At 50.4% G+C, this 15,715-nt stretch overlaps 1 protein-coding gene across 1 annotated transcript; it reads left to right on the plus strand.

Moving 5' to 3' along the window:
* Positions 1-498: 498 nt before the first annotated feature.
* Positions 499-792, plus strand: LOC308530772 (protein S100-A10-like; the record flags this gene model as incomplete). The annotated part of the gene is made up of 1 exon (XM_081107469.1): positions 499-792. The coding sequence occupies one exon, from the start codon at positions 499-501 to the stop codon at positions 790-792; it is 294 nt and encodes a 97-aa protein (XP_080963595.1).
* Between the last annotated feature and the right edge of the window lie 14,923 nt (positions 793-15,715).

Here is a 15,715-nt window from a genome sequence, read left to right on the forward strand (position 1 = left end):
CCAGCTGACAGAACTCAGGGGACCCCTTTGCTTACATTCGCTGGTTTGTTATAAAGGACACAAATGAACAGCCAGATGAAGTGTATATAAGGTGAGGTCCGGAAGGGTGACGAGTGCGTAAATTGCTGTCCCCGGAGTTGGGGGTGCGCTACTCTCCAGGCACGTGAATATGTTTCAGCAAAAGGTCTCTACACTCCTTATTTTAAGATTTTCTATGGAGGTTCCATTACTTAGGGACAAATGATTAAATCATTCATGATTAACTCCATCTCCAGCCCCTCCTGCCTTCTACCTGGAGGTCAGGGATGGGGCTGCAAGTTCCAAATCTCATCACCTGGTTGGTTCCTCTAGCAATCAGTCCCCATCCTGAAGCCATCTAGGGGCCACCCAGGTCACCTCATTAGCATAAATTCGGGTGTGGTTGAATGGGCTCCTTAGAAATAACCTCAACCCAGCAGCCGAGGGTCCTGCCCCGCCTCCTGCCAAGACCTCGCCAAAATGCCCTCTCAAATGGAACACGCCATGGAAACCATGATGTTCACGTTTCATAAGTTTGCTGGGGATAAAGGCTGCTTAACAAAGGAGGACCTAGGAGTACTCATGGAAAAGGAGTTCCCTGGATTTTTGGAAAATCAAAAAGACCCTCTGGCTGTGGACAAAATAATGAAGGACCTGGAGCAGTGCCGAGACGGCAGAGTGGGCTTCCAGAGCTTCTTTTCGCTAATTGCTGGGCTCACCATCGCATGCAATGACTATTTCGTAGTACACATGAAGCAGAAGGGAAGGAAGTGAGCAGTTACTTTGCCCTGATAAGAGTTCTCCCAATGGGTCCCTTAAGGAATATATGCCCCACAGCTTCCCCCCGTATAAGAATTTCATGATTGGGACTCTTAAAAAAATGTACAAATAAAATCCCACCCCCATTGAACAAGAGAAAGAAAAGCCAATAAAGCCAGATAAGCTTTTGATTTTTATATTGCTTGTATCTTCTTGCCCCCCAATAAACAAGTGTTTTTTTTAGTTCCAAAAAAAAAAAAAAATAACCTCAAATGTTCCTTTTACCTCTTCCAAGAAATTATGAGTTTCAGGAGCTCTTGTGCCCAGAACCCAAGACCAAGACCAAATGTGTATGTTCTTATTCTGTCACCATGTCCCAGTAGAGTGAGTGTTGCACAGTAAATTGGAACTGTTTAAAGTCAGAAGACAAACCCCAGCCCTGTCAGTTACCGGCTGCATGACTGTGACAAGTCCCCCGTCCCACCCCGTTTCATCAGGCAGTGGGAATGCCAGGATTCTCGGGAGGATCCCTGAGATGGCATCTGTCCTTGTAAACCCGGTTGAAATCTAAAACAAATGCATTTCTTGCGTGCAAAAGCACCCCACACTGAGCCCATCTGTGAACAGTGACTTAATGGACCAATCAAATAAAGTCAGAAGATGCTGGGCGGTTGCGCAAGTGGGGTTTCCGTGCCGGCTCAGGGTGGCACAGTCCGTGACCCCTGCACATGTGCAGAGCTTGCGAAAGAGCCGAGCGCGTTGGAGGGACCGAGGAGGAGCCCTGAGGAATCTAAGCTGGGTGGTGAGGCACTAGGTCCTCCGGAGGACACAGCTGTAAAACCCTTTCCTAGGATGGAGATGAGGCCCTGGCCGGGTCACTTCGTCTCCGAACACTGTCCTGGTGCTGCTTCATGTGACAGAGCAGAACAAACAAACAAAACAAACACCAGCACATGGGGAGAGCGAAGTCTGGCGCCCTTTCTCCAAGCGGCCCTGCTTGGGCTGGGATTTGAGGCGGGTCCGTGGGGGAAGAGGGCCCCGTCCCATGGAAATTTCCTAGTAGGGTTTATGCAGAAGCAAAGCTTTGGCAGCGCTGGCCCCGTCTCCTCGGCTAGACAGTGCCTCTTTGAAGAGGCAAAAGCAGCAGGAGGATGGGAAATGGCCCTCGAAGGAGCTGGTTTTAGTGGAATCCTCTTCTTCCAGAAAGAACTGCCAAAAACCGGCCCAGACACCCCTCGCTTTATGGGGTTCAAATCAACTCACATGTGATCAGCAGGATACCGCCCCCCCAGAGATGTCTCACCCTGATTCCTGGAACTTATGCACATCTGATCGACGTGGTAGAAGGGACTTTGTCGATATGACCGAGTTGACCTGGTGATGTGGAGGTGATCCTGGGTCATCAGGTGGGCCCCGTGTCATCACATGAGCCCTTAAAACCAGAGGCCTTCCCAGCTGTGGTCAGAGACGACATGACCGTGGAGAAAGGATCAGAGAGATGCCATGTTGCCGGTTCTGAAGATGGAGGCAGGGGCCATGAGCCGAGGGATCGGGGTGCTGCTAGAAGCTGGAAAGGGCAAGGGACCCCATGTCCCCTAGAACCGCCAGAAGGAAGGCAGTCCTGCAATGCCTTGACTTAGCCCAGGGAGAATCCCGCGGGACCCCTGGCCTCCAGGACTCTCAGATAATAAACGTGTGTTTAGGCTGCTGTGTTTGTGGACATTTAGCACAGCACCCGCAGGAAACGAACACATCACTTTCCTTGAGCACCTACTGGTGCCCATGTCTGGGATGGAATCCCTAATCCTCATGACCTCCTGTGACACTGAGTTTGTGATGCCCTTTTACAGACGAGGACACAGCTCAGTGAGCAGAACCGACATCCGCAAGGGCCTGAGGAGGGTGGGAACCCTGGGCTGACTCCAGGCTGCCCTGAGGGCCTGGCTGCTCCCAGGTGAGATGGGTGTGTGACTGCGGCCAGGGTGAGGTGGCGGGATGTGAGTGTGCGTGCAGCGTGTGGCCGGCGTTTAGCCAGTACCACTTCTCTCACCCCTCTTCCCAAACACCAGGTGTCCCTGGCTGCCAAGCAGGTGGCATTTTCTTCCTGACGGCCGCTATAAAACCATTACGAAATCAGCCCTGGCCAGTGTAGCTCGGTTGGTTGAGCATTGTCCCATGTACCAAAAGGTCGCCGGTTCAATTCCCGGTCAGGGCACATATCCAGGTTTCGGGTTTGATCCCTGGGCAGGGTGCGTTCTCTGTTCCCGCGGGCAGAAACCTCCCTGATGGATGCCTTCTTGATGGGGAAAAGGCCCCGAGCTCTCGTTGGCAGAACTGGGGGGCGGGGCCCCAGTGTCTCACCTCGGCCTGACTGCTTACTGTGTGACCGCTGGCTGGTCCCTGCACCCCTCTGTGAAGCAGCACACCCTTTGGGTGGCAGTGTTCTCCAGTCCCCTCGGTGCCAGCCTCCCGGGAGCCCAGGAGCTCACTCTGCCCCCACCCAGAGGACCGGCGGGGCTGGTGGCCGCTGTGGTCTGTGCACGTGGCCCGAGAGGTCACAGAGGCCCTGGCGCCGAGGTCGCTCTCCTGCATCTAACAGGCACAGGCGCGGGTTCCTCTCTGCCTGGATCCTTGCTCTCACCTCTGCTCTTTGGCTGCGCCTGGCTCCTGGACCGCGGATGAGACTTTGAGCTCCTTCCCCGGGAGGTCACGGCCCAGCCCTGGCCGGCGCTGCAGCCCTGCGTCCAGCTTGGCGTTGCCAGGGGGCGGCTGGCTGACCTCAGGCCGGCTGCTCCTTGGAAGGGAAGCCGGTGGCACTTACGCTGGGAGGGAAGGTGTGCCCGGCTGTCCCTGGCAGTCCTTCCTCAAAAGAAAAAAAGCCAGGAGGGAACGGTCCCTAAGTGAAGCCTTTCTCTCGTTTTGCCGTCAACATGGGGAGAACGTGGGTGAAGGGGAGGCCGCCGTGCTGCCCCCTCTACCAGGGTGGACTGTGTCCTGAGAAAGATACGCTCAGGTCTGATCCCCAGACCGGTGAACGTGACCTTGTTCGGAACGAGGGTCTTTGCAGATGAAGGTGACGTGAAAGAGGTTGTGCTGGATGAGGCTGGCCCTGAATTCAACGACCGCGTCCTTATGAGAAGAGAGGAATGCAGACATAGATACATGGTGATGGGGCCGAGCGGGGAGCGATATGTCTACAAGCCTAGGAACGCGAGGATTGCTGGCAACCCCAGAAGCTGGGACGGCGAGACGGCTCCTCCCCTGCAGCCTCCGGAGGGAGCGTGGCCCGCCTACACCGGGATGTTAGCCGTCTCGCTTCCAGAGCTGTAGTTTCTGCTGTTGGAAGGCCCGGTGTGTGGCAGCCCCAAGACACTCAACACCTGCTGGCCGCTCTTGCCCGTTTCTGATTAGTCAACGCTTTGAAGAGACACAAGAAAACCAGCAGAGATGCCTCCAAGCTAAACATACCCAAGGTGAAGGACTGGCCTTGGTTCATAGCTCATGTCCTCCTTCATTGCTGGGCTCAAGCTGTGCTTTTATAAAGGAGGGCTGGTCAGTGATGCCCATGTTACAGGCGGGGAAACCGAGGCAGTGGTGCCCCCGGCCCAGGCAGTCCCTCAGCAGCGCAGTCAGGCTGCCGCCCAGCCTCGCCCGTCCCGTGGAGGCAGAGCAGCCTTCTTTCTGCACAGATGTTGGACCGAGTCCTTTGAATTCCCGGCAATGGGGAGAGGGCCACAAGCAATTTCAAAGCTCAAATTAGGCTGGTGGACTGTGGCTCTGTAACCTGCTTCGTGGCGAGCTTGGGAAGAGACTGTGGCCGGGCGGGTCCTGACGCCAGCCTGGGCCATGGGACTCCTTTTCATGAGCACAAACTGCCCTCGGCCCTGTCGAGACGAACGGGCCCCAGGCCGGAGGCTGTGGTCACGGGAGTCTCCCCACCGTGACCTCTCCTGCGCTGTGCAGACCCTGTCGTCTGCTGGCAGCACCCACACGGTGCCCCTGCCCGGCACATCCCTCCTGTCCCTCCCTACAACACCCAGACACACACCAGCAGCCGGGAAGGCCGTGGGGATTGCATGGGGGGAGGGGGAGGGGGGAGGATCATTTCTGCAGAGCTGCAGGGGCCCAGGGGGCACCACCAACAGGACCACCTTTGAGTTTGAAGCCCCATATTTCAGAAGGGGACCCCGAGGCCCCGAGAGGAAGAGCGGCTTGCTGAAGTCCCAATATTTACAGCCTCCCATGTGGACGGGAGGCAGGAGTGTCCATGGGGCACGTGGTGGGCGCAGAGGGAGCTGGGTGGTAGGACCCCCGGGCAGGCGTGTTGGGAGGTGACCTTGGGCAGTGGCTGCCCCACCGCTGTCTCTGTGCGCTCACTCCCCCCGTGGCCTGTCCCAGCGCAGCGGGCCGAGCGAGGCTGAGGGAGCCACTGGCTCCCGTGCCTTCCTGCTCAGAAGCCTCTGAGGGCTTCCCATCTGTACCGGGGTGAGTAGTGTCCCCCAAAACTCACATCCATGCGGAGCTTGTGTAGCCTTACTTGGAAATAAGGTCTTTGCCGATGTGATCAGGTTAAAATGAGGTCACACTGGCGTGGGAAGGCCTTAATCCAAAGACTTGTAAGAAGAGGGAGATTTGGACACTGAAACACTCAGACACAGGGACGATGCACGCGTGGAGCAGAGGCAGAGGTGGGGGCGATGTGGCCACAGTCCAGAAACCCCGGGAGCTGGAAGGGGTGGGAGGACCCTCCCCTAGAGCCTGCGGAGGGAGCCGGCCCTGCACACCTTGATTTTGGACTTGTGGCCTCCTGGGCGGCGAGGGAATAAATGTCTCCTGTCCGATGCCACCCAGCTTGTGGGAACTTGGTGCAGCAGCCCCAGGAAGTGAACACGGTGGCCGAGCACTGTGCGGAAACACTGCTCCGTCTGTCCGCCTGTGGCAGCCTGCGGTGCCCAGCCGGCAGCAAAGGCTCTGAGAAGTCCCGTAGGGATCCGTCGCCGCCTACGGGAGACACTCTGGGAAACGGTGGACAGAAAAGCCCTCCCGTGCCCTCCAGATGGAAAATTCTGTGGCTTTGGAGTGAGAAGCCAAGCTGTGAGGCCAATAGAAATTTGTAGGCATAATTAGATGCTATTTTTTAAAAATAGCCAAAATGCTCTTCCATTTTGGGGGCGAGAAGCGAAATCAGATTTGGGGAGAACAATTGCTGTAGTTAACCAATCAGACGTGAGCTCCATGGCCACAGGGGAGCCTGGGCCTCAGGTCGGCAGGTCAGGTCGGTTGCTGCTGGGATGAGAACAATGGATGGGGCGGGAAGCTTCCCTTGGGCTGTGCTCCTGGAGACGGAGCTGCTGAGTCAAAGGCTCTGCCTATCTCAGACTGATTCATGTGCCCCTCCCCCGCCCCGCCCCCCACACACATACTCTCCAGAAAGCTGTGCAGATTTCAGCTCCACCAACTCAGACTGGGTGCCCAACCCCCGCAATGCCAGCAGCAGGCATTCTCATACATGACATCTGTAAATTGTCCTGTGTGTTTTGATACCATAAAGGTAAATGAGAGTTTTTATTGAGTTACCCCAATTTCCACTGAATCGTGCCCAGAGCAGCCTGGCCACCAGCCGCTGACCGCCAGCCGGGGACGTGCCAATGGCCAGGCAGCAGTGCCCTGAGGTCAGGCCAAACCGAGGAAACAGCGGACCTCACTCAGATTTGGCCCAAAATGTTCCACTCTGAAAAAGAGGCGATTCAGTGACACAGGATCCCTCCCCAGGGGCAGAGCTGGACAGAGAGAGGAGGTTGGGGTTTGTAGCCAGGAAAACACGGGTTTGTCCTGGCTTGGCCCCCTTCTAGCTCCGGGACCTTGGCAACTCGCATGACCTCCTGGTGCCTCAGTTTCCTCGTCTTTGATGTGGGGAGTGACAGCCCCCACGGCTCGGAGTTGTAATGGGGAATAAGTTACTTTCTCGTTGCTAGGCGGCCTTTGAACATGGACCCTGACGGGACCAGGCGGGAGGGTGTCGGGAAGTGTGTGCAGCCGGCAGGGAGGGAGAGGGAGGCATGTGGACTTCACTTGCATTTCTCTACATCGAAGGGGATCCACTCCTCATCCACAATTGTGTTTCTCAACATCCTGCTTCCTCTCCTCCCAGCGCCTCTGAGGTTCTGCTGTGACTCCGGACCCCTCATGCGTTCACCCAGACCTCACCCCAAATCCAGCTTCCATTACAGTCTCGTCCCCTCCCCTCCCCTCAGCATTGCTTCTGTGCGGACAAGGAGCCTCCAGTTTCGCTTGTTTTCTCGCCGCCTCATCTGGAGATTCTCACAATGAGGGTGCTCCCTCCCTGGGGCCCTCCGCCTCTGTAGCTGCTCTTCCCGCTGCCTGTTCCCCAACTCTGCCCAAAATGTGGGGACAGAACTGCAAGGCAGGGAGGAGGAGGAAGCTGGGCAAAGGAAGCTCTGCTGTAACTGTGGGGGGCCATTACATAAACGTATTCGCACACGGGGTCACCGTCACCGTCTAACCAGCCATTAACCCCGCCCTCCACGGGCTTCTCCTCTTTTAGCTGAAGCCCTTCCAACACCTCTAGAGCCTTCCCGTTAGTGACCATGTTCTTTTCTACTCCAAAGAGAGGTGAGAGGTGGTAAACTATAACCCGAATTTTGTGGCCAGACCAGCATGGCGGCCCCAGCCTTGTGGGGGGCAGGAGTGGGAGGTAGGGGGGGCCTGTCCCCTGCTTTTGGGGGGCGGGGTGTCTTCTTCAGTGGATGGCTCTTCCTCCAGCCTCTTTCCTCCTCTTGTCAAAGGGCCTTAGTTGGTTCCAGCGGCTGGGGAGTGACTGCTGACAGCCCAGGGTTTTGGGATGAGGGACATGCTCTGGAACTGGACGTAGGTGGCACAGCACTGTGACATGCCACTGCGTTGTTTAAATGGTTAGAGGCGTTTTATGTTATGTGAGTTGTGCCTCAATAAATCAAAAAACAAAAATAAGGAAGTTTGGCCAGGTAAGAATCGGGGCTCAGGGAGGCCGTGAATCCGTGTTTCTAGGTGAAATGATTTGTAGGGTGAGGGACTGCCTGGGGGTGTTTTACCGATGCCATGGGGGCCGGGCCGGGTCCCGGCCACCAGCTGGCAGCCTCTGTCCAAGGTGACCAAGGACAGAGCGTCCAAGTGCCTGGACAGCCGCCCCCACCGCCTTGGGCTTTGCTGGGAGAAAGCAGGACGGATGGAAAAGTACCTCCCAGCAGAGAGAACGGCCCAGGCAAACACGAGGAGGCTGGTGGTTTTCAAAGACACGAGCTGCAGCCTTTTAAAATTCCACGGGCCTCTCTCCAGGGATAATCGCTTTCTGGGGGCCTGCAAATGTTTGCCTTGGTGGGACTTTGTTATAAATGGACTTGGTTTTGTTTAGTTGGTTAAGTTTTTGTTTGGTTTTTTAAAAAATCCTGCAAGACCATCTTAACTGAGAACACCGTGTTAATCCAGAAAAACCGAGGAAAGAGCAAACAAGATGGACGAGGAGCCCAGCTGTCCTCCGCATGCAGGTCTGGCTGGAGGTCCTGCCTTTGCTGCAAAGCCCTTCACCAGACCAGACCATAGTGGCCACACCGCTGCTTGAGTGCCTCACGTGTGCCAGGCATCCAGTCAGTCCTTCTAATCCTCCCCAGGGCTGCAGGAGGCAGGAGCGGCCACTGTGTCATTTCACAGCGGAGGAGACGGAATCACAGAAGATGAAGACACTTGCCCCGCGTCACTCAGCAGGGGATCCAGAGCCACAGCTGTCTGGCTCTTACAACCGTATCTCATGGCTGCTCAGACTGAGAGCCAAACCTGCCCCCAGAGCAGCCCTCACGGAGCCTCGGGGTCACCACGCTTTCTGAGCGGACCTCTTGCCAGACAGCCTAGAAGGCCACCCAGTCAGCAACTGTCCCCAGTGGCTGGGGGGCTGGGTCTCACCCAGGCCGAGGCCAGAGAAAGGCCGTGCACAGACCCCTCCTGGCCACTTGTATTTCCACCCCTACATCCCACGTGGCTTTCCATAGCAGATGTCACCCCTTCTCCCACTGGCTCAGCCTTTCCACTGAGGACCCTAACTACCCACCCAAAAAGGAAATGCCTTTGAAGTCACTGCTCTTCAGAAATCTGTCTGCTTTGCTCCTGGCCTCTGGGGGTGATGACTGGCCCCTTCTTTAAGAAATCCGCTTCAGATGAGTCTCTGCCCCACCTGCTCGGTGGCCTTCAGTGTTTGTGCATGTTAACCCCTCAGCACCTTCTCTGAACCTGGCAGACTGAGCCGTGAACTAACCCCAGCATTCTCTGGTTTAACCAGCTCCCATTCCAAGTCGATGTTAAAGACTAAACTTCACCACCCATAGTGGGTATAGTGCAACTCTCCCAGCCCTTCCCTGCCCCAGGGCCTTTGCACAACTCTTCCCTCTCTCTTCCCTTTCCCCTCTTCCCAGATTCCTCCTTCATGCTGCCCACCCTGATGCTCCCTCTCCCTGCTGCTATGTTCTCTTATCCCATGTATCACAGTACATAATTATAATTTAACTGATGGTATTCATGTCTACTGAGGGCAGAGGCCTCGCCTGCACACAGTAGGTGTTCAGTAAATATCTGTGGACCCATTGGCCGGATGAATCAACAGCAGAAGAAATTGGTTTTGTGGCTGAACAAGTGTGGGCATTTGCTGTCTCGTAGCGCACTCTGGTGGACATTATGTAGATGCCAGGCTGAGTGCCACCCCTTTCTCCTCTCCCTGCAGCATCTCCTCACCCGTTTGCCGCTTGGGACCCAGCCACCAAGAAGGTGTGGCCACCATCAGTGACATGTTCAAGTCCATGAAGTGGCAGAAATGGGTCCTCCTGGAGTTCTGTGAGCTGCTTCCTATGACCAGGTAAGTTGGAGGTCAGCCAGCTCCTCACATTATTATTGTATTATTACTCTTGTCATTATTATTAATAACATTGTCATTACAGTAATGAAATGGGTAATGTAGCAATTTAATGGCTTAATGATGGGGATACGTTTGAGAAATGCATCCTTCGGCGACTTCGTTGTGAACATCATAGAGCGCACTCACACAGAGCTAGATGGTATCTTCTAGGCTTTTCTCCCAAAGCCATTACAGCTCTCAAAATGAGTGAGCTCTGACAGGTCCTTTTAGAGTAGAGGTACACAGCTCAGCTCAACAGCTTACTTTCTGGATCACATACTTTTTTAAAAAATTGCTTATTCCACAAACATACAAAGGCTCTAAAAATTTAAATTCTCCAAAAGGCTAGTCACCTCGAAAAGCCCAAATGCTTTCGTTTTCCAATTTTCCCTTCCTGTTCTGATTTTACTTAGACATGTGTGTGCACATGCACGTAGTCTTGCCATAGGTGTATGTGAGGACTGTCTTACTGATCAGGTATATTTCAGTGTTGCCAAAGGGTTGTTTAGGACTTGCATTGAGTAGCTGCCACAGGCTGATGAACTCTTCCCACACTGGCCAACAACGTTTAGACTCCGTTACTCAAAGTGTGGTCTGTGGACCAGCAGCATCAGCCTCCCTGGGAGTTGGTTAAAAATGCAGGATCTCGGGCATCCCCCGGAACTGCCTAATCAGCGCCTAGATTTTACCAATATGCCAAGGAATCTGTGTGTATGTTATGGTTCGAGAGCTCTAGGCAAGAGTTTGTAAAATGCTGGGTGTAGCCCTAACCGGTTTGGCTCAGTGGATAGAGCGTCGGCCTGCGGACTGAAGGGTCCCGGGTTCGATTTTGGTCAAGGGCATGTACCTTGGTTCCGGGCAACATCCCCAGTAGGGGGTGTGCAGGAGGCAGCTGATCGATGTTTCTGATTCTCTATCCCACTCCCTTCCTCTCTGTAAAAAAAATCAATAAAATATATTTTTTTAAAAATGCCGGGTGAATCTGAACAGGAGGCCTTTGGACAACATGGTGACATCGTTATGAAAACAGGGCCTTGCCCGGCATTCATTTCTGTGGCTTTCATGCGTGAGGTTACTATTCAGAAAGATATGAGGGGACTTAGGGTCCCAAGTAAATGTAAGAGCTTGTTCCCCATCTCAGCTCCTGCGAGCCTTCAACGTCATGTTCTTTGAGATGTTCCAGCACTGGGGAAAAAATCGCGTCTATACAGCAAAGAGAGAGACGGCCACAAAATGGGCCAGGTATTTTTAGGAACTATGGGCTGATGGACACAAAGGGAGACAGCATGTAACAGTGGCAATTTTCATTCCTTAGATGGAATGAAATTTATCTCATTGTTGGTTTTTGCAGTTGTTTTCTCTTACCTGGAGTTGCTGTGTTTGTGTTGTTTGGAAAACGCGGAGGGACCAAGTTTGCTTCAGACCTGTGAGCATGCAAACCTTTTGGTGGTCCTTAGCCATAAAGCTCTGAGAGGGTCCTATGTCCTGGAGCATGTAGCAGGCTGAGGACATGCCTGTTTGGAAGCACTTGTCACCAGGACCACATGCTTCACTCATACCAACCATTTAAGGAAGAATTAATGGCAGTCCTTCTCAACGTCTTCCAAAAATCTGAAGAGGAGGGAACACTTTCAAACTCATTTGATGAGGCCAGCATTACACTGATACCAAAGCCAGACAGAAACACCACGGGGAAAGAAAACTATAGGTCAATATCCCTGATAAACATGGATGCAAAAATTCTTAACAAAATATTAGAAAACTGAATCCAACAGCACATTAAAAGAATCACACACCATGACCAAGTGGTATTTATCCTTGGAATGCAAGCAAGTTCAACAAATGCAAATCAATTAATGTGAGACACCACATTAACCATTTACAGGATAAAATTATACAATTGTCTGAATAGATGCAGAAAAAACTTTTGGAAAAGTTCAACACCCTTTTATAATGACAATTCTCAACAAACGAGGAATGGAAGGAAAGTACCTTTGCCAGAGGGGAGAGGGTTGGGGAAGTCGGTGAAAAAGGTGAGGGATTAAGAAATACACGGTGGTTCCAAAATATCATAGGGATATAAGGTACAACATAGAGAATATACAATCAACAATACTGTAATAACTATGTATGGTATCAGGTGGGTACTTATCACAGGGATCACTTCGTTACATTATATAAATGTCTAACCTCTGTGCAGTACCCCTGCAAATACTGAATGTCAACTGTAATTGAAAAATAAAAAAATAAATAAAAATAAAAGAAGGAAAGTACCTCAAAATAAAGGCCTAATAATAATGGTAATAATAATAATAATAATAATGGCCATATATGAAGAGCTTACAGTTAACATCATACTCAACAGTAAAAAACTGAATTCTTTTCCTCTAATATCAGATGCTCACTCTTGCCATTTCGATTCCACATAGTACTGGAAGTCCTAATCGCAGCAATTAGGCAAGAAAAAGACATAAAAGACAAACAAATTAGAAAGGGAGAAATGAACGTGTCCCTGTTTGCAGACAACATAATCTTATATTTTGAAAACTCTAAAGAGTCCACCAAAAACTGTTAAAATTCAGTAAAGTTGCAGAATACAGACTCAACATGCAAAAAACCCCCCAACAGTTGCATTTTTATACACTAACAACAAACTATGTGAAAAGGAAGTAAGGAAAACAATCCCATTTACAAAATCACCAAAAAGAACAAAATATGTAAGAATAAACTTAACTAAGGAGGTGAAAGATTTATATACTGAAGATTGATTAAAGAAATTAAAGAAGACACAAACAAATGGAAAGATATCCCATGTTCATGAATTGGAAGACTTAATATTGTTAAAATGTCCATATTACTCAAATCTATCTACAGATTCAATGTAATCCCTATCAAAATCCCAATGGCATTTTTTACAAAAATGGAAAAAAAACAATTCTAAAATTCATATGGTGCTACAAAAGACCATGAATACTAGCCAAATCAGTCTTGAGAAATAAGAACTAAGCTAAGAGCATCACTCTTATGATTTCAAAATATATTACAAAGCTAGAGTAATCAAAACAATGTGGCACTGGCATAAAGACAACACACAGACCAATGGAACAGAATAAAGAGCCCAGAAATAAACCCATGCATATATGGTCAACTGATCTTCAACAAGGGTGCCAAAATACACAAAGGGGAAAGGATAGTCTCTTTAATAAATGGTGTTGGAAAAACGGGATATTCACATGCAAAAGAATGAAATTGGACCCTTACCTTACACCACACTAAAAAATGAACTCAAAATAGATTATACTTAGAAGACCAGAAAGTGTAAAACTCTTAGCAGAACACAAAGGCATTGAAAATTTATGTCCACGCAAAAACCTGCACACAGCAGCTTTATTGATAATTGCCAAAACCAAGATGCCCTTAGCGGGTGAATGGATAAACTGTGGTACGTACATACAATGGAATAGTATTCAGCACTGAGAAGAAATGAGCTACTAAGCCATCACAAGATGTGAAGGAAATTTAAAGGCCTATTACTGAGTGAAAGAAACTAATGTGAAAAGGCAGCATACTATGATTCCAACTCCGTGACATTCTGGAAAAGATAAAATATGAAGACTGCCAAAAGGTCATGGGGAGTTGTGGGAGGAATGACTAGGCAGAGCACAGAGGAATTTTAGGGTAGTGAGAGTACTCTGAACGATAATAATGGACACACGTCTTTTGACATGTGTCCAACCCCAGAATGTACACCGCCAAGAGTGAACCATAGTGTAAACTGTGGCCTTTGGGTGATTATGTGTCAGTGTAGTTCACCGATCGTAACAGATGCACCACTCTGGTGAGGATATTGATTGGGGGGGGGGGTGGGAGGCCATGCATGTGGGGACGAAAGGTATGTGAGAAATCTCTGTACCCCCCATTTAATTTTGCTGTGAACCTAAAATTGCTCTGAAAAACTGTCATTTTTTAAAGGACAAAGGAACAATAAAAAGCTTTTGGAAATTAAAGCTATCACACCTGAATAAAATATCCAGTAGAAGAGCTGGAAGACCGAGTTCAGGGTGCATTCCAAAAGCATAGACCAGTGGTCGCCAACTGGTGGTCCACGGACCACTGGTGGTCCGTGAGGTCCGAAAGGTTGGCCACTGTGGGCATAGACAAGAAAAGAAAAAATAAGAGGGTTGGTCTAGGCCAGTGGTCGGCAAACTGCGGCTCACGAGCCACATGCGGCTCTTTGGCCCCTTGAGTGTGGCTCTTCCACCAACTTCTGCGCACAGGCCACAGAGTTTCAACTGCACTGTACGTGCGCGCCCACATGTGGTATTTTGTGGTATTTTGTGGAAGAGCCACACTCAAGGGGCCAAAGAGCCGCAGGTGGCTCGCGAGTCGCAGTTTGCCGACCACGGGTAGGCAGTGCAACTTTCAGTCTGTAAGAGCTGGAAAATAAGATCAAAATATTAAATTCCCAAAGAAGTAACAGCACATTTACCAGAACCCAAAAGCACATGTCTCAGATGGAGACACCAAGCAGGACACCAAGGCAGATCATGGTTAAATTTGAGGAATTAGGACTAAAAAGAGGATATTAGGGCTTCCCAAGATTTCAAAATAAAAAAGCGAGGTCAAGGTCACATAAAACAGGAACCAGAAGGACTGGATCCTCTCAGTGGCCGCGCTGGGAGTGGACAAGGATGGCTTGGTGTCCCCAGCATGCCAAGTGAGAAGTAATGAAGAGAAAATCCATGGTCTGGCTGAAGTTTATGGCGAACCTATGACACGCGTGTCAGAGGTGACACGCGAACTCATTTTTTTGGTTGATTTTTCTTTGTTAAATGGCATTTAAATATATAAAATGAATATCAAAGATATAAATCTTTGTTTTACTATGGTTGCAAATATCAAAAAATTTCTATATGTGACACGGCACCAGAGTTAAGTTAGGGTTTTTCAAAATGCTGACACGCCCAGCTCAAAAGGTTCGCCATCACTGGGCTAAACCATCAACTGAAGGCAAGGGTCAAATAAGGCATTTTCGGACAGGCTAAAATCTTGAAAAACTTGAACAACATACCCCTTTTCAAGGAACTACAGGGGAACATGTTGAACACTTGAAGAATCTGGAGGATGCAGAACCCAGGAAGCCGGAGCTTGAACACAGGAATCTTGGGGAAATAGCTGTGCAAGCGCCTGAGGCCAGGGCAGCGGGGACAGGAGCGGAGGGTGTAGAGGCCCACACCCGGAGAGGCTTGTTGGGGCGGAGGAAGACTGGCTGGTGGGCATATAGGGCACACCAGCAACTTTATCTTTGGGAAAAGCAAAAAGTTGTACATCACAGAACCCTACTTGATTTAGCACAAAATATTTAGTCATCATAGTATAAACTCTAATGAACAAAATGTGGAAAGTAAATATATTGGGTGACTGGGGAGGGGAAGGGGGAGCAGGCAGTGACTACAGGGGTGTCAGGAACCTGGAAATCACGTGTTCTCTGAATTGAAAATGCACTGTGCACACAAAGTTCTTCAGTAACTTTCTTGAGTTTCCCAACAAGCCAGCAATCAAGCCATTCATTCTCTTATAGACCAAACACTGGCTCAGCTTTCTGCTAACTGAACTATCACAGATCTGCATCATCCCTTTCTCTTCCCTGTGTCCTTGGGCTGCCTAAATTATCAGTTGGATGGATAGGAGCAATATGGTTTCACATCTGACCCTCAGGCAATGTTGCAGGTAGCGTACCCTTTCGCTGTGGCACCTGAATGCTACTTGGTTCAACGTGGATTCGCTGGGCGTCCCCGTTCCTCTGCTTTTCCCACACTATTCTTAGGGGTATTTTTCTCTGTGTAGGCAGCCAAGCCAAAATCATATGTAATAGAAGATAAGATTTAGCCTACTTCCTCTTTAGGTAATATTTTCATTTTCCATTTAAATGCAGATGTCGTACTTCTTAATGAGCCTCGGTAATGTCCTAGTAGGAATACATTTAACATCGCAGCAAAA

This window comes from Myotis nattereri, assembly GCF_964212035.1.
Source record: "Myotis nattereri genome assembly, chromosome: 15".
Taxonomy (NCBI): domain Eukaryota; kingdom Metazoa; phylum Chordata; class Mammalia; order Chiroptera; family Vespertilionidae; genus Myotis; species Myotis nattereri.